General features: G+C 39.4%; 1 protein-coding gene across 1 annotated transcript in view; it reads left to right on the top strand.

The window, feature by feature from the left end:
• The window catches only part of LOC126260957 (BTB/POZ domain-containing protein KCTD3), a 264,436-nt gene that overhangs the window by 209,224 nt on the left and 35,642 nt on the right, over positions 1-19,570 (top strand). Inside the window, exons 8-9 of the mRNA XM_049958473.1 lie at positions 17,755-17,894; positions 17,993-18,179. Coding sequence (XP_049814430.1) covers positions 17,755-17,894; positions 17,993-18,179 — 327 coding nt within the window. The remainder of the gene's footprint in view (positions 1-17,754; positions 17,895-17,992; positions 18,180-19,570) is intronic.

Below are 19,570 nucleotides of genomic sequence, written 5' to 3'. Positions count from 1 at the left end.
TGTTTCCCTTTTAACATTATTCCAAATTATTTTAGTTTTATTATCAGACATGCTAATCTCCTACATAATGCACATCTTCTGGACTTTTTAATAACTTTTCTTAGTACAGTGCAGTAGTTTTTATAATGTTTCACTGTTTCGAGATCATTACTCCTCCTAGCTATAAGATACTCTTCCCTTTTCTGTTTACAAGATATTTTTATCCCTCTAGTAAGCCATGGCTTTTTACATGGTTTCTTTCAATTGTATTTCACTGTTTTCTTAGGGAAACTGTTTTCAAATATACTCACAAAGGTATAATTAAATAGGTTAAATTTTAAATTAGCATCATGTTCCCTGTACACATCATCCCAGTCTTGTTACAAGCTTTCCCTAAAATTTTGAACTGTTAAATTGTTAATTGAATACACTATTTCCAGCAGGACAATGTGACACCTCACACGTCCAGAATTGCCACAGAGTGGCTCCAGGGACACTCTTCTGAGTTTAAACACTTCCACTGGCCACCAAACTCCCCAAACATGAACGTTATTGAGCAATCTGGGATGCCTTGCAACTTGCTGTTCAGAAGAAATCTCCAGCCCCTCGTACTCTTACTCTTATGGATTTATGGACAGACCTGCAGGATTCATGGTGTCAATTCCCTCCAGCACTATTTTAGACATTAGTCAAGTCCTTCTGTGTACTTGCAGGAGCCCTACGCAATATTAGGCAGGTGTACCAGTTTCTTCGGCTCTTCAGTGTAAATTTGTCCTTTTCTTAATTCTCCAAAAAATTTTAATAAGTCCCTTGATATTCTGAGTGGTGGAAATAATAGAAAGGAAATATTTAAATCTGGAGAAAAAAGCGGTATTATAAAAATTGCAGTTTATCTATAAGAGAGACCACTTACAGAACACTTGGGTAACTTATTATTGATTACTGTTTGAACGTTTGGGGTTCTCACCAGATTGGATTAAGGGAAGACATTGCAGCAATACGGAGTCATGCTACGAGATTTTGTATCAGTACATTTGGTCAAAATGCAAATGTTATGGAAATAATTCTTGGACTCAAATGGGAAACCCTGGAAAGATGATGATGTTTTGTACCATAAATGACTGTTGGGAACAGGCATTTATGACACACTGCAGGATGACTCTCGTGCCAAGTTTGTGAAGACAAGATATGAAAAATCAAGGCTTGTGTAGAAGCATGTAGACATTCATTTCTCTTGCTCCATATGTAAACGGAAAAGGAAAGCAAATGACTAGCTATGATACTAGATGCCCTCTGCCATATGCTCCAAATATTCTATTTGTGTAGGTATTGTGTAGTTATAGGTGTAAGCAAACAGCTAGTGAAGTCATATTGTACTCAGCTGTATTTAAAGGCACAATAGTAACTTTCACTAGTCTTATTACTGTATGTTGATCATCCTTTGGCAGGGTGGAGGGTGCAGTCGTCTGCAAGTTATGGGTCATGTTGGCACCAATGATGCCTGTCACTTGGGTTCCAAAGCCATCCTCAGTTCACACAGACAGTTGACAGAGACAATAAAGACTGCTGGCCTTGTGCAGAGTGCAAGCAGAGCTCACAGTTTGCAGCATTGTTTCCTGAGTTGATTGGGGTCCTTTGGTTTGGAGCTGAGTGGAGGGTCTCAACCAAAGGCTTCGTCGGCTGTGTGACAGTCTTGGCTGTATATTTCTGGACTTATGTTATCAGATTGGGAATTGTAGCACTCGTCTTGTCAGGTCAGGGGTGCACTACACAGAGGAAGCAGCTACTCAGGTGGCATAGTACTTGTGGAGTGGTCATGGGGTTTTTAATGCTAGGCGGTAGGATGAGTTACTTTGATCAGGACTCATCAGACGAGTCACAGATTGCGAAATCGGACCACATTCAGAGTAAAGACACTTTGACTGTCAAAATTTTGTCAGTAAATCGTCAAGGTATTTATAACAAAGTTCCCAAATTTACTGCCTTATCGTGCTCAGGTTATTTTCAGGACAGAGAGCTGGCTGAAACCTGAAATGGGAAGCTCTGAGATTTTAACGATTCATGAAACATGTATCGAAAAGTCAGATTAGATACCAATAGGATGTGTTCTTTGCAATAGACAAAAATATTGTCTCTATTGAGGTCAAATTTGAGTGTGACAGTGAAATTATCTGGTCGTGTATATCAGGTCTAGATGAAATCAAATTAACTGTTGGATATCTTTACTGGCTACCCGATTCCATTGTGATGGTTAGAGCCATTTAGAGAATGTCTGTGAACAGTAGCATCTAAATACTTAGATTAGGCAATATTAGTTGGAGGCGACTTTAACCTACAAAGTATAAACTGGGATGTCTATGGATTCATTGTATGGGGTACAGGCAGTCTGTTCATAAGTTCTCTTGAACACATTTTCCAAAAAACTGTCTTGAGCAGCTAGTTTCACAGCCCCTCATGCAATGGAAATATGTCAGACCTTATAGCTTCCAAAAGGCCTGACCTAATCGACGTCTTCAGTATAGGGACAGGGATTAGTGACCATGATGTCATCATAGCGATTTTGGTTTCTGAAGTTAATAATTCAGTCAAGAAGGCTGGGATGGCATTTTTCCTAGAAAGACCAGACAGACAGTTGTTAACATCCCACTTAGACAATGAACTGACATTTAGCTATCGTATAATGGGTATAGAGGAATTATGGGCAAAGTTTAAACAGATCGTGAATCATACTCTGGAGTAGTATGTGCTAAGTATATAGATTGAAGATGGAAAGACCCACCGTGATTTAACAACAAAATTTGAAAACTGTTGAGGATGCAAAGTCTTTGCACTCTCAGTTAAAAAGAGATCATGCAAATGATGAAATACCATAGTTAATAGAAATTTGTGCATCTGTAAAAACAGTGATGCGCAAAGCTTACAATAACTACCACTATCATACCTTAGCAAATGATCTTGCTGAGAATGCGAGAAAATTCTGTTCCCATGTAAAATCGCTAAGTGGGTCTAAGGCTTCTATCCAGTCACTTGTTGAGCAGTCTGGTGTGACAGTAGAAGATAGCAAAAGTAAAGTCAAAGTTTCAAATTTTGCATTTAAGAAATTGTTCACGCAGGAGAATTGTTCAAGAATACCATCATTTGACCAAAGTGCAGACTCTTTTATGGAGTACATAGTAATAAGCATCCCTGGTGTAAAAAACAAACTGAAAGAGTTGAAAGCAAATAAGACGCCACATTGTGCTGGAATCCTAATACAGTTATACAAAGGGTACTCTACAACTTGTGTTTATTGTGAATCTCTCACCCAGCACAAACACCTAAGCAACTGGAAAAGAATGCAGGTGTTTCCTGTATATGAGAAGGGCTAAAGAATAGACCCTTATAATTACAGATGAATGCCCTTAACATTGGTTTGCAGCAGAATCCTTGAATATATTCTCAGTTTGATTATAATAAATTTCCTTGAGAGGGAAAAGCTTCTGTCCACAAATCGGCACAGTTTAAGGTAGAATCTCTCAGTGAAACTCAGCCTGCCTTTTTCTCACATGATATCCTGTGAGCTATTGATGAAGGGCAACAGGTGGTTTTCATATTCCTGGATTTCTGTAAAGCATTTGACACGGTGCCACACTGTTGACTGTTAACTAAGGTACAAGCAAGTGCAATAGTTTCCCAGATATGTGAGTGGCTTGAAGACTTTTTAAGTAACAGAACTGAGTATGTTGTCCTTGATGAAGAGTGTTCATCAGAGACAAGGGTATTGTCTGGAGGGCCCCAGGGAAATGTGATAGGACTGCTGTTATTTTCTATACAAATAAATGATCTGGCCGACAGGGTAAGCAGCAATCTGTGGTTGTTTGCTGACGGTACTGTGGTGTACAGGAAGGTGAATGACTGTACGCGGATACAAGAAGGCTTCGACAAAATTTCCATTTGGTGTGATGAATGTCAGCTCACCATGAACGTAGAAAAATGTGAGTTAATGCAGACGAGTAGGAAAACAAACCCATAATGTTTGAATACAGCATTAGAAATGTACTGCTTGACACATTAATGCCAATTAAATATCTAGGCGTAGTGTTGTAAAGCAATAGGAAATGGAATGAGCATGTAAGGATTGTAATATGGAAGGCTAATGGTCGCCTTCGATTTATTGAGGAATTTTAGGAAAGTGTGGTTCATCTGTTAGGAAGACCACATGTAGGACACTAGAATGATCCATTTTTGAGTACTGTTTGAGTGTTTGGGATCCGCATCAGGCAGATTAAAGGAAGACATTGAGATGAACTGTTAGAAATGTTACTGGTAGGTTCAGACAACATGCAAGTGTTATGGAAATGCTTTGGGAACTCAAAAGGGAATCCCTGGAGGGAGGGAAACATTTTTCTGAGGAGTGCTATTGAGAAAATTTAGAGAATTTGCATTTGAGGGTGACAGCAGAATGATTCTACTGTTGCCAATGTACATTTCATGTAATGACCCTGAAGGTAGGATTAGAGAGATTAGGCTGGTAGGAGGCATATAGACAGTCATTTTTCCCTTGCTCGTTTTATGAGTGAAACAGGAAAGGAAATGACTGGTAGTGGTACAGCGTAACGTCTTCCATGTACCATACGGTGTCTTGCGGAATATGTATGTAGATGTAGGTGCAGATGCAGAATCAGATATTGCACTGTACTGAGAGGCTGTAAATGAAATTGTAATATTGTTATTTGTGGAAGAATTAGCACGTTCTGAATTGTGCTACATTTTGTCATTCTTACTGTGTGGTCTGTGTTATTTTTTCAGTATCTTTTATTTTGCTCTATCAGCCTTGTTGATACAGCTTATTTAAAATAATTGATATGCATTGTTGATTGTTACCATTTACACAGGTTCAAGCAGAAACTTTGCTTCTTGTGATGAGAATCATTATTTAATGTTAAGAGATACACAATGATGTCCCAAATTCAGAGCACTTCCATAGAACCTCTAAGATAAAAGGTTCAAGGGCAAAGTCCTGATATGTGATTAAAAATAGTCAGAAGATTTTTATAAATGATGTTAAATAACACTTCCAGCTACAGTTTAAAATTTTCTTTAATGTATGACCAATCCAGCACCTGTAGCACAGATGTCATGAATACAGAAAATTTTCAGCCGGAAAGAATGTTTCAGGAACTTATATTTACAACTTGGATTAACGGGAAGAGCCCCCGCCCCCCCCCCCCCCTCTCTCTCTCTCTCTCTCTCTCTCTCTCTCTCTCTCTCTCTCTGTGTGTGTGTGTGTGTGTGTGTGTGTGTGTGTCAACAATATGTCAAAAATATATAATATTTATAAGTGAGGCATAGCCATGCAGTTGTAGATGCAGGGAATACCGATTATAGATAATGATTGATGGAAAACACAAAATATGACAAAGAATCATGAACAACTGTTGGTGTAAGACGTCACAAACCTGTAAATGCCATGGATCTTATTCTAATCAATTGGCCCTCATGACTAGCAATACCTTTGTAACAAGATATCCCAAAAGCTTTCAATATTTTTGTTTTTTATATGATATGGGAAGTTCTGTCAGAATATAAATAATTCAGAAGCAAAAATAACAACTCACCAAATAGTGAAAGCAGCACAGAGGGAGACAAGAGGTGCAAGGCGTAGGGATTTGATACATGGGCATTGAAGTTGGTGAGTTCGGTCGTGTATGATGACAATGACGTTGGGATAGAAAACAGAGGAAGGGTAAACTCTTGGGAAGAGGGTGTGGGTGCAGGAGGTTAGTGCAGATTGAGGCCAGACGGAATATGGGAGCGAAGGATGTGTTGCAAGGATAACGTCCATGTACGTAGTTCATAAAACCTGTTGCTTGAGGAAAGCATCCTTATGGCATGAATTGTGAAGTAGCCATTGAAATCGAGGATGTTGTACTCAGCAGTGTATTCTGCCGCTGTATGATCAACTCTGCTCTTGGTCCCTGCTTGGCAGTGGGATTTAGTCAAGTGGAGAGTTGACTCATGGCTACGCCCACAAACAATTATGTGCAGAAATTGTTTTCACAGGTGGCCCTGTTTTGCTGGGATTAGACATGCCTGTGACAGGAATGGATTAGTACATGTTGGCTGGGTGAATCAGACAAGTCATGCACCTGGGTCTTCTACAGGCATATGATCCAACTGGCAAGGGGCTGGTAATGGAAGTGACTTGGAGATGGACCAGGACATTATGTAGGTTGAGTGGGCAGCAGAATGTCACTTTAGGAAGGGCGGGAAAGATTGTGGGTAGGATGTCCCTCATTTCCAGGCACAATGATAATTGAGGCCCTGGCTGCTCCAGCCAGTAATGGTGTTGGGTGATCAGGGTTGCTCCTTTGGAGCTGGTTCTAGGGGTTGGTGGGAGGATTAGGGGCATGTGAGGATATGATGTGGGACCTTCAGCATACTGGACAAGGAAACTGTACATATACTGTCCATAGGTGACTAGACTAGATAGGAGTGATTTTTTGGTATGGAAGGGATGACAACTTTCTGGTACTGTTAGTTGTGGGTTTGATATGGACAAAATTAGGGATGGAGCCATCAGAGAGGTGAAGATCAGTACCCAGGAAGGTGGCATGTTCGGCTGAGGAGGATCTGCTGAAGTGAATGGGAGAGAAGGTATTGAGACTGTGGAGGAATGAGGATAGGATGTTTTGGCCCTGAGTTCAGATCATTAAGATTTCAACAATGATCCTGAACAAGACAAGTGGTTTGGGAGGCTAGGAAAGTTTCTTCTAGATGTCCAATGACCAGATTGCCAAATGGAGGTGCCAGGTGAGCACTCATGGTCGTGCCACGGGTTTGTTTATATATATTCCCCTCAAAGGAGAAGTAGATCTGTGTGTGACTGTAAGTGGTTCGATTATGAGGTGTACAACTTTTCTTCTGCCGTTTTTTCCCCAACATTTGAGGCTATAATGAAACAGATTGGTTAGACATTTACACATGTATCATTCAAAGTATTTTCCATCACTGACCACTACTTTCTCCCATCTTTTGGGCAGTGTACGAATCCCATGTTGAAAAAATTATTCATTTTTTGAGGCGATTCACGAATTGATCCAATTTGTGACTTCTTCGTGAGATCGGAAGTGTTGGTAAGCCAGGCCATGTGCCATTGATCTAAACAGATGATAGTCAGAGGGAACAATGTCTGGAGAATAAGGTGGGTGGGGTAGGACTTCCTGTTTTAACGTTTCCAAGTATGTTTTGAGCTCATTTGCAATGTGGGGTCGAGCGTTGTCATACTGCAAAATCACTTTATTGTGCCTCTCGCTGTATTGTGGCCGTTTGTCTTTTAATGCTCTGCTCAAACGCATTAATTGCGTTCGATAATGAACACCTGTGATTGTTTCAGTTGGCTTTATCACCTCATAGTACATGACGCCGAGCTGGTCCCACCAAATGCAGAGCATGATCTTGGATTTTTAGACAACATAGTTGTAGCGAGATAAACAGCAATTAATTTGCTTATAATCAATTATTCAAAATGACACAATCGCATTATCTATTTTGCCGCCAACCGGTTTCAACCTGCAGTGGGGTCATCTTCAGGGCAATTTACACCATTTGGTCACTCTCTGGAGTCGTCACCCTGCCTGTGCATGGTGGATGGTTACCAACCATGCACAGGCCGTGTGACGACTCCAGTGAGCGACCAAATGGCGTAAATTGCCCAGAAGATACCCAATTGTGGGTTGAAATTGGTTGGTGGCAAAATAAATTATTTGATTGTGACAGTCATTTTGAATAATTCATGATCTCGGAGCTGTGAATATTCGGTTTGGCCATCGACGTGGAAGCATGGCTGGGATATCCCTATGATTTTTTGCATTTAGGGTTATCGTAATAAACCCATTTTTCATCCCCGGTCACAATGCGATGCAGAAATCCCTTCCATTTCTGCCTCTGAAGCAACTGTTCACAAACACACAAATGCCGTTCAACATCTCTTGGTTTCAGCTCACTCATGACCCAAGTTCCTTCTTTCTGAATCATGCCCATAGCCTTGAGACATTTTGAAATGGCTTGCTGTGTCACTCCCACTAATCGTGCCAATTCTTTTTTAGTTTGACACGAGTCGTCACTCAGCAATATCTCCAATTCTGCATCTGTGAAAACATTCTCTCTTCCACCACTATGCCGGTCTACGACGTTAAAATCGCCATTCTTGAAGGGTTGAAACCGTTCATGACACGTTCTTTCACCAATAGCGTCCTTACCATACGTACTTGAGCACATTCGATGAGACTCAGCCACTGTTTTCTGGAAACAAATCATCTAATGTTTGAATGAGGTTATGTTGATCGAGGTCCAAGCTAACTGCCTGATGTCTGTGATCTGTTTCTTTTGACCGCTACTTACCATTGTCGCCACCTATTGGCAAATGGCGGAAGCAAAGTTGTACATCTTGTATAATAACTGAGGTAGAAGGTTTGGAGTGGAAGGACATTGGGAGAGCTAGTGTTCGAAAACAGAAAGGCCATGGGCACAGGGAATGTTGGTCTGTATGGAGATGGCATAAATATACTTGTCCCGAGTAGGTATTTAGGTGGTAATGGGATGGGAATTGTCAAGAGTTGATGAAGGAAATGGTTTGTATCTTTAATATTAGAGGTGTGGTTATGTGCTGTTGGTTGGAGGTCATGGTCTACAAGAGTGGAGATACTTTCAGTGTAAGCACAGTAACCAACTACAGTGGTGTGTGTAGGATTGTCAGGTTTACAGATTTTGGGAAGCATGTAGAAGGTGTGTGTGTGTGTGTGTGTGTGTGTGTGTGTGTGTGTGTGTGTGTGTGTGTGTTTGTGTGTGTGTGTGGAAGGGGGAGTCATCATGTTAAGGAGGGAGGTGGATTGAGGGAAAAAATTCTGGGACCGACCTAAGATTTTTTGTAGGGATTGGAGGTTGTGCTGGACCTCTTGGTGGGATCACTATGGCAAAGCTTGTAGATGGAGGAGTCAGCCAATTGGCAGATTCCTTCTGGCAGTTTATCACTGTGATACATCATGGCATTGGTGGAGTTTTTGTCTTAAGGAAGGATGATTAATTGGCGTCTGTTTGATGCTGCGTATGACTGTTCTTTCCTCCATTTAGAGGTTTTTGTTCTTGTAAATGGGCCTGGAGAATAATGGTGATAGCAAGTTGGAATTAAGGAATACTTGGAAGGTGCTGATGGGGGAAGGTCATAACTGGAAAGTGGTATGAACAGAGAGAGGCAAAGTTCAATATTGGGATTAGGGTGGCTTTGGTTAGAGAAATGGGTAGCAAAAAAATGTTTTCATTGCAGGAAGTTATAGAAAAAGAATAGCCTTTGGACAAATCCAACATGGTTGAACTTTGGTGTGGGGAGAAGGTGAGGCCTTGGGATAGAAGTGGTGTGGGGAGAAGGTGAGGCCTTGGGATGAGAGTGAAACTTTTGTAGGCTTGAGGTTTTTGATGGATACATTGACAGCAGTGTTTTGCTTTTGCTTAGATTCTAGGTTTTATGGGATGTTTGGAGGGAATTTTGAAGGATGCTACAGGTGGAAATGATCAGCAAGACAGGGTATGATTGCTGTGAGAGGGTTGATGAGGGTCTCATTGGAGGTATGATGGGTGTTAGTGGAGGTCATGTCTGGACTACTCTTCCAGATGTTGGAGGGCAAGGGTTTCGATTTGGGAGATATGTTGTAGGTAGTTGGGATTGCACAGTAGTTACAGTTAGGGATACATTTCTAAACTGACACACATAGATGGAGTGGGGCTCCATTTACGTGGGATATTGCTTGGGGGAGGAGGTGGGGTGGTGGTGGGGGGGGGGGGGGGGAGAACAATGTAAAGCAAATGGACAAATGAAAATGTTGGATGTTAGTAGAAGGAACTATGGATAACAAGTCACGGTTTGGGAAATCAAAATACAGGCTAACAAGCTGTAGAAATCAAACAGGCTGCAGAGTAGATATGTGACAGGAGGATATTCATTTGCACATTAATGGACATGAGGATATTCATTTGCACATTTGCAATCATCACATATGACAAAGTTCGTGGCAGATGTAATATGATGACAGCAGTAATGTGTAGAGGATGGATGGAACTATTTGGAGGTGAAATGCAATTATTTGGAGCATGGATAATGTTTAACTGTGATTTGTAACAATATTGTGAAAAGGAAAGTTGCCACTCACCAAATAGTGTTTGCGTGAGTGTGTATGTGTGTGTTTGCCGTCTAATTCTGAAGAAGGCCTTACTGGCCGAAAGCTGTTATTAATGACAGTCTGTTTGTTGTGCCTAACTGCGACTTAGCATCTTCGCTATTTGGTGAGTGGCAACTTTCCTTTTCACAACATTGTTACCTTCCATCCTGGATTTTCCATTGTTTAATTTTTAACTGTGATTTTGTGGAGATGTGACTAGTAGGATAGCGTACATTACAGTCGAAGTGGCCACGACCGCCACCACAAAAGAATGACTGCACAGTAACAAAGGATGAATGACACCAGGCTTAGGACAGAAGGGGGCCTCTTGGCAATATAAAAATGATACGGAAATTTCTAGCGTAATGTAAATAATTTAAGAGTGAAGGTAACAACTCATTGTGTAGTGGAAGTTTTGATTCTTTGACAGGCACACAAAAAGAATGAAAACTTAACTAGCTTTTAGGCAAATCCGGTTTTGAGCTAGAGGACGGACGGACGGACACACACACACACACACACACAGTTAAATTATTTGTCTGAATGCTGGGACTGCAGTTTGGTGGTTAGATTGGCTTTGAGGGTTCATGTTGGGCTGGAATGGGTGACAGGAGAAAACAAGCAAGGAACAGGAAGGAGGATTGGGGAAGGTTGGCTGGCGGCTCAGAGGGGGGCAGCAGGTGCCCAGCTTAGGACTTTGACACAGGTACCATGCCCAATCCACCTTTCCATGTCATTATGATCATCATGCACAGCACGAATTCACCAGCTCCAGGGGCCGTGTGTTGTATTCTTATCTTCTGCAGTTGCTGACTCTCCCTCCCATGAGCCTATTTCACACAACTGCCACTTCCCCCTGAGCCATCAACCACCATTCCCCAATTGTCTTCTCTCTCACTACCTCCCTCTTTTCTTTCCACACCAACTCTATCCAGTTTAATGCCTCAACTAGTCTACCTGCTGAAATGCAGTGCAGGCATTGTGTGTGTGTGTGTGTGTGTGTGTATTTTTTTTTTTTTTTGATCAAAATAAAATTTTGTTCATCATCATCATGTCAAAAAATTTGCAGCTGTGCAACGAGGTCCATATATATACCTTTCTTCTTCTTATGTAAGACAGTACTACTATTTTCAGTTTTATCCGCTACATGCTTTTCATCACATAAATGCATAGTGAAAGTTGATGGGTTCCTTTTGTTGGTATTAAAATGCTGTTTGTATCATGTACATATTTTTTTTACTGGTTTGTGCAACTGTCCTGTATACAGTGATAAGCCAAAACATTATGACCACTGGCCACTGCAATGTTGGATGCCACCTGGTGATGTTGTAGACACGTGTTGTGGTAACAAAAGTATGTAAGCAGATCAGACATGGATGGTGGATCACCTTAGCAAAGATATGTGGATAATATCTTGAAAAAATGTTACCATTTTTTCTGTTAGATTTGTACATGATAATGGTTGAATTACCTTTGTCAGTTTTAACTACTACAGCATTATGGGCAGCTACTTTGTCTGTGGGACACAGTCAACAAAACATAGGAGAGTTTGTGGTGAAACCTAAAATCAGAGGAGAGTTTGTGGTGAATCCTAAAAGCAGTCCATTGCTCTTCCTAGCGCACGTTTGTACAGGAACCTACAAGATGGCAGTCACTGAGCAAGGTGCCATAGTTTTTAATACACTGGGCTCACATTTGGAAGGACACTGGTTCAAATTCCCCCTCTGGGCATACAGATTTAGGATGTCCTTGGGTTCCTTAAATTATTTAAGACAAATATCAGAATAGTCCATTTAAATGGGCATGGCAAACACAAGAGTGCTCCTTTTCCAATTACCTTGAAGGGAGATTAATCTTCCTTCTTCTTCCTTTGAGGTTGTAACTACGTACAAATGGCATTTGGAAAATATCTCCATACATTCATTGCAGTAGCTGCATAATTCCATAATATTTCCATCACTTTGGTCAGAATCAATAGTTTTGACACCATCAAACGTTGTAACTGTTAATGCTCTTATATGCTAATGTTGATTCTGATAAAATGTGTTGTTAAACAACTTTTTTTTATTCAAGAATAATCTTTGTCACTACTTCTTGTAAAATTTAGCGTAGGGCATTTCCTTTCCTTCCTTTCATTGAAGGAAGGAGAAAAGAAGGGTCTAATGTACCACCAACAATGATATCATTAGAATTGTGGCACAAGTTCAGAGAGGACAAAGCTAGGGAAGAAAACTGGGCATGTCCATTCCAAAGCATTGTGGCATTTACTTTATTTGTTTGGGAGAGAACACAGGATCCTAAAACTGGATGTGTGGACAGGAATTTGAAACCCTTCCCTCTGAATGCAAGTCTAATTTGTAGCAACTTTTTAACTTTACTATTGAATCATGACAGATCTTCCTACCTACCCCTCAATGTCTTTCCTAGACTAACACCTGTCTTACAACAGTCCTGAGTTTGTCTCACATTTCCTTCATATTTTTATCCTTAGAGGTGAATGTTTGATACTGTCCGCTCAGATAATTAGAAATACATTTTTTGTCACACTTGCTGACCATTACATATATCTCATTAATTAGTGCTATAAAATCCTTATCTTTATTGTTTGCTGCCTTTGTGTTCACTGAAATCCAAAAGTTCAGGCCTGTTTGTTCCCAGGAAACTTAAATTGTTACTTTCAAAAGTGTAGTGCACAAGATAATTTGCGGAAAAGAATAAAGTGCTGCATTAATTTTTATGCCTGTCCCTGTCATTTATCAGGTCCCAGCTTATGTTGGAGGCATCAGAAGTGTCACAAACATCACTCCAGGTACTGAATATCCCTTCAATTGACGGCAGTAGCCTGAAGCGTACTGCAGTTGTTATGCAGCTTCTCGCTGATTTCAGACAATGGCCAGTCCCTCACTCACCTCTCCATATTGCATTTACACACAATGAGTATAGATCCTATTAAATACAAATACGAACAAAAAATATAAAAAAATGACTAATTCTTTAGGGAGTGTAGACACAAAGCTATAATAAATTTAAGTAAAAATAACCAGTAAATTAACATGACTGAACAAAACCAGGCACATTTCACTCCTGCACAGAAAACAGTATTCTTCAGATGGAAGTGCAAATATTGTAATTGAATTATGCTCTACATTACACTTTGCTGTATTGACTGATGTCCGCTATGTTGCAGTACTTTGTTACACAAAGTTGTATATGTTTCTTAGGTATACCAATCATTTAACAATTTCATGTACGCAAAATTAAAAATCTTAAATGAAGTAACAGATAATGTTAAAAATTTAATGAAGTAAAGTCAATTTTACTCACACTGTAATGATCTTTTTCAGTGAAATACTGTAATAATTTTTAACTGTTCATGATGAAAACTCTTCTTCAAATTCTTGAATGACTTTAGAATCATTTTTCATTATTGTGTACGTCTGTTGATACAGTTGGAATTAATAATATTATAGAACTCCGTTGAACATACCATATAGAATAAATGTGACCAAGCAGTGATATAATTGCATTTATTCCCACAATAGTAGTGGGTGCTCAACAAATTCTTGGGGTGACAAAGGAAACACAAACTAGTACATGCCAGTGTCTTGCAAATTTTTTTTTAATATCAGTAAAATAAGATTTTTCCATCTGTGAAAAACTCTAAGCTCATTGTTGTAATTTGATGTAAATCTTCATACACCCTACAATTTTTTTGAGATCTGGTAAACGAAAGTAATAGTTGGAGCAAAACATGTGAAAGCATTTTCAAGTGAATGTCATGTACTGTGGTTTTTCAACAGTGATATGAGGTGTTAGTTATGTTTTTACCACAGATGGAATCATTTTTTTGTTTTCTTGGGGCCACTTTCGCCTTCTGTCACCCATTGTTTCCGTTGTTGCAACATCTCTGGCACACAACAATTAATACATGTGTCAGCTACTGCATAAATTGCAAACAGTTATCGTTGGAGACAGTGATTGGAATTGTTTTTAAATATGTCCAAACACTCTTTAGAATATTAATTTAAATATGTTATAACTTGACATTTAATAACTGCAGCAACCATGAAGAACGAAACTTAGTTGACATGACTTATGGAATATCAGTTAGCTTGTGTAATGTTAATAATCTTTCCATTAGTACAGCTTGTGAATTTTTGCCACAGATGTAGTTACATAGATTATTGGATGTCCTGTGTTCTCGTCATTGTCAATTAATGCATGGCTTTGCTTAAATTTAGCAGCTCACTTTTTAATGATAGAAAATTATGAGGGATAAACCGTTAGTGTTGAATATAAATTCTCTGTTGAGGTTAAATGTAATAAAGATAAGTTCTGTATATCAGCTTATAACTAAGTATCACCAGCTTTTCATAACATTTCATGGTGTACATAGTGAAGCAACCAAATGTCTGTCACTTAAACTTCAAAGCACACAATCTACAGAGTTGTATTTTCCAAACATTGCGGTATTTTACAAACATTAATTCTACCTCTCCATTAGGAGAAGAATGTTATGGATGTCTTGTGTACTTTCCTGTGTTTGTAAAACTTCTAACAAATGAATGACAAAAGGTTCACGTTTGTAACCATATTAACCCCTAATGTTAGCATTCAGAAAAGTAATAAATGCAGCTAATGCAGACTGTGATTATAGTCACACACACACACACACACACACACACACACACACACACACACACACACCCTGTCTAGTGTATTTATTTATTAATTTACCTGCCAATAGGTGATATGAATTGTATGAATGTTTACAACTAACTTACCTGAAACAGAAGGAAGGTATTTGTTACTTGTCTGCTTCTTCAACAATAAAGAGTTTGTTAAGCACAACATATTTACAATTACATGACAGGAAGTAATAGTTCTTGAGGCTCATGGAAATGCAGAAAATAAGAAACTCCTGGATGTGGACTGGGAAGCAAATGGATACGAACCACACTCTCAGTGCACCCATACACCATTTGTTTGTTCACTCAAAACACAACGTTGGGTGAACGGTGAGTGACTGCAATCCCACATTAGGCAGACAGGCATGTCCTTGTGCTAACCAAACATCAATAGTAGGTAAAAACAAAGTACAGATCACAGTCCAGGAGAAAGCTACATAGTACAGGTTCATCGTCAGCGGGCACACTGGAGTTTTTGCTGTAAAAATCAGCTGGTTGTGACAGATGAGAGTTTTGGTCCTAGGCAGTGCTTAAATCTGCCATGGATGTTTTGCAACATTTCTTGATGTTGGAAGATGCATCCTTCCATATCATGATTAGTGACCTCACCAGGCAAATGCATAATTGTATCGAGTGATCAGCCACTGTGTGCAGTGGATTTACAACAATGTTGTTTTGCATTAAGCAGTGTGACAGTCATAACTGAGCTGTTCTGTGGAATGACTACCGAACTGAAAAATATTGAGTTTGAGGTACAGAGCTCCAAATGTTTTAAATAGTTTTCTTTTTATTCATTTTGATCTCTTGTACAATGACTACATTTCTGTCAAACTAAAGCAAAATACTAACAATGTAGGAAAAGACGGATTGCTGCTTACTGTAAAGAGGACATGTCAAGTTGCAGATAGGCACAATTAAAAGACTCTCACATAAAGCTTTCAGCCACAACCTTCATCGTAAAAGACACACACACACACACACACACACACACAAAAGCAAGCACACCTCAAGCACATAGAACAGCCAACTCCAGCACCTTGGACCAGAATGCAACATCCCGTGGGATGTAAGCAGCAATCTGGAGGGGGTTGGGAAGGGGGAGGCGAACGCTGTCTGATGGAATATGCAGGGACTAGACTGCCAACAGACGCTGTGTCAGGAGGTTGTTGGGCAGGGAGGTGGGGAAAAAAAGGAAAGGAGCAGGGAAAGATGGGCAGATGCATTGAAAGAATGCTACAAATAAACAGGGTGGGAAATGAGAATGGGGAGGAGATGATGGGACAGAGGGGGTGGAAACTGTTGGGTGGAGGGTGTAGTAACAGTATGTTACCGCAGGTTGAGGCCTGGTAATTATGATCCAGTTGTTCGCAGTAAATGTCCTGCATTCACAGTATATCTAAGTTAGCTCTTCAAAATGAATGACCATGTGAATACTCTACCAGACACACAAAAGTGCCTTTTTGATGTGTAAACCTGGCATTGCTGTACTTAAACAATTAGTGGCAATTCATTCAGAGTCAACCACCACACTTTGCATTTTGCATTATCATAGAGGATCTATTTTTCATCTGCATTGATCAAGCAATCAAAAAAAGCTTCTTTATTGTGCCGCTGAAGTAGTAAGTTGGATGTGGTGGATTGGTTAGCTTTCTTTGTTTTTACTGATCTGCTGCAAATGTTATTGGATGATCGACCAAGGTTGTCTAAGAGTGTTTGACAGTTCCTTGATTGTCTGACATGGATTCGCTTCCACTTTTGCCTTTAACATGTCATTGTCTAAAGCTATTGACCTTTCTGATCAGTATGAATCAGAAAGATCAAAATTACCCAATTTGAACTTGGAAAACCATCTGTGACATTTACCAATGCCTAGCACACTTGGTTAAACATCACAAATGTATCTGGTAACAACTGTTATGCTACTATCCTTGCAGAGCTCAGAAAGTGTACGATGCTGGATATATATCTCTTCTGCTATTTGGCTGCTCATTTCACCATAAATTGCAAAAAAAGTGTAAGTTTTAATTATTTATAAGTAAACAAGTCATTCTAACTTAAAATGTCTTTGGCATGACTTTGAAGTATACAATGAGTTGATAAATGATAAACTAATATCATCATACACAGAAATGACATTTCATTTGTGAAATTGAAGTACTCATGAATACCTTAGTAGAGGTTGGTCATTGTGTGTTGGAAGACGAGATGGAAATGGTCACAGTGTCAGTTTTGGCAGATATGTAACCTCAGATGGGACAACAAAAGAGGTGAATTAATGTCAGTTGTTACATCATAACGTGGCTTTGAGTTAAGGAATGTTGGCCATTAATGGAAGATCAACAAGATAGGAAGAACAATATCAATACAGAAAATAAGAATAGTGTGGGGGGAGGGGGGGGGGGGGGGAAGGTAACTGAGAAAGAGGAATCAGTGAAGACAGCAAAATAAATTATTTGTAGAAGTGTCTGATGGGTGCTTGCAACATGCACCCCCCTTTCCCTCCCTCCCCGTGTGTATGTGTGCGTGTGTGTTCTTGTTGCATTGTTGTTGTCTTTGAACACTGCCCCTCTCACTTTTTTAATTTTCATTTGATATTTTGTTTTATTTACTTTTGTTCTGAATGAATGAAAGTGATCATTTATTTGCTCTGCTGTTTTTTCCTCATCTCATCCTTTGTAGTTTGACTGAATACCATTTATTTCTGTGTTCATTTGTACCATCCAACTGATTTTTATTTGTGACATCGAAGAATCATATTTTGTATAAATTATTGGTATTTTGGTTTAACTCATATTTTAATTAGAGAGATCTCCTAGTTCTGTTATATGCGTTTAACACGAAAACTTTTATTTTATCCATTTCTTACACAGCTGTTGGTATCTTTTTGCTTTCAGGTTTGTGTGGTAACTGGATTGAAATAGCATATGGAACAAGTTCAGGAACAGTGCGTGTTATCGTTCAGCACCCAGAAACTGTAGGACATGGGCCCCAGCTTTTCCAGACATTCACAGTTCATCAGAGTCCTGTCACAAAGGTATGCAATTTTTCTGATTTTTTTTCTTTAGTGATCATCTAAATATTCCTGTTAGATGACTTATGATAGTGGAATTATTCTCCCCTCCTTTCTTTCAGGTCACACTGTCAGAGAAATTTTTAGTATCTGTGTGCAGTGAGTATAACCATGTTCGTACCTGGAGTGTAACTCGATTTAGAGGAATGCTTTCCACCCAGCCTGGCTCCACACCTGTTGCCTCATTTAAAATTGTTTCATTGGATGAAGTGGAACCAAATATCAGTTATGCAGCAGGAAATGACTGTGGTATTTGTCAGTTTTTGCTAACGTTTGTGTTATATTTCGATTGCACGTAATCAGGTAACAGACAAGCAATTCCTGTAACTGTCAACTACATTTCAAAATTTAGTTGCCCAGCATATGAATGATGTATTATATCAGTTATGCATTACATACCATAGGTTTATGTGCATTTGATGTTGTAAAAACTTTAATTTTTGCCTTGCGCAAGCTGCTACTAGGACATATTAATGGGATTTTGCTGTCAGGCTGATCCAGCAGCCTCATTACCATTGAATGGTTTCTGCTAACTAGCATTACATTATATTGTAACACATGAACCACAGTCTGCATATCTCCTCATAAATGTTTCTCAGGGTTATAGAATGAAGCAAAAGATGAATGTTTTCTGGCAGCAGTTTCCAAAATATGAATTATGAGCAAAAACATTACTTTTAGAAATCCCTATGAAGAGAACCCCCCCCCCCCATACACAACATCTCTATTTTAGGTCATCAGTCTCTTGTCTGATTTGACACTGTACTCTACCTTTCACTGTCTTGCATTAACCTTTTCCCGTCTATGTAATTATTACACCCAACAGCCTCTATAATGTGTTTTGCATATTCTAGTCTTGGTCCACCTCTGCTGTTTGCTGTTTCCCCTTCTACTGTTCTTTCCATTGCCAGGTTAACTATTCCTGAATGCTGAGCAGAAGTCCCACTAACTGTCCCTTCTTAAGGTAAGTTGACTTTCCAGGCTTCCATTTTCACGTATTGTTTTTAATACTGCTTATTTTGTACTTTATCTGTCCACTACATTTCTAATATTCTTAGATAGCTACATTTCTAATATTCTTAGATAGTAGTGCCTTTGAAATTCTTTTAGCTTCTTCATCTCTAAATTTCTGATGGTTCACTTTTCACTTCCAAATGCTGCTGTGCTCTAAATGCACACTTTCAGGAACTAGTTCTTCAACTCCAAATCAGTATCTGGTATCAGTGAAGCTCTTTTGTTGAAGAAAGTCTTCTTTACCTGCTGAATCTTCCTCACTTTGGCCGCCCTGTGTAAACTCACTTCATAGATAGTAGATTCTTTAACTTCTTCCACTTTGTGTGGGCCACTATTTTGATGTTATTCTCCTTTATGCTACTCATCATCAGCTTCACCTGTTTTTCTGTTTATCCGCTAGTCATACTTTCTTCTAATTATATTATCCCATCCTATCAGCATGTGTTCTATGTCATCTTTAGATCCAGTCAGAAGGGTTATGTCATCTGCAAATCTTAGTGTTGATATCTGTCCCCTTGACTTTTATTTCTGTTGCAAAGTTTTCTTTCACTTACTTCTTTTATGTGTGTGTTCTCCTGCCGCCCCTTGGCAAATAGATTTTCTTATCTATCCAATTACATTATTTT

Source organism: Schistocerca nitens, chromosome 5 (assembly GCF_023898315.1).
Source record: "Schistocerca nitens isolate TAMUIC-IGC-003100 chromosome 5, iqSchNite1.1, whole genome shotgun sequence".
NCBI lineage: Eukaryota > Metazoa > Arthropoda > Insecta > Orthoptera > Acrididae > Schistocerca > Schistocerca nitens.
The sequence above is the reverse complement of the archived record's forward strand: the minus strand, read 5'-3'. Positions and strand labels throughout refer to the sequence as shown.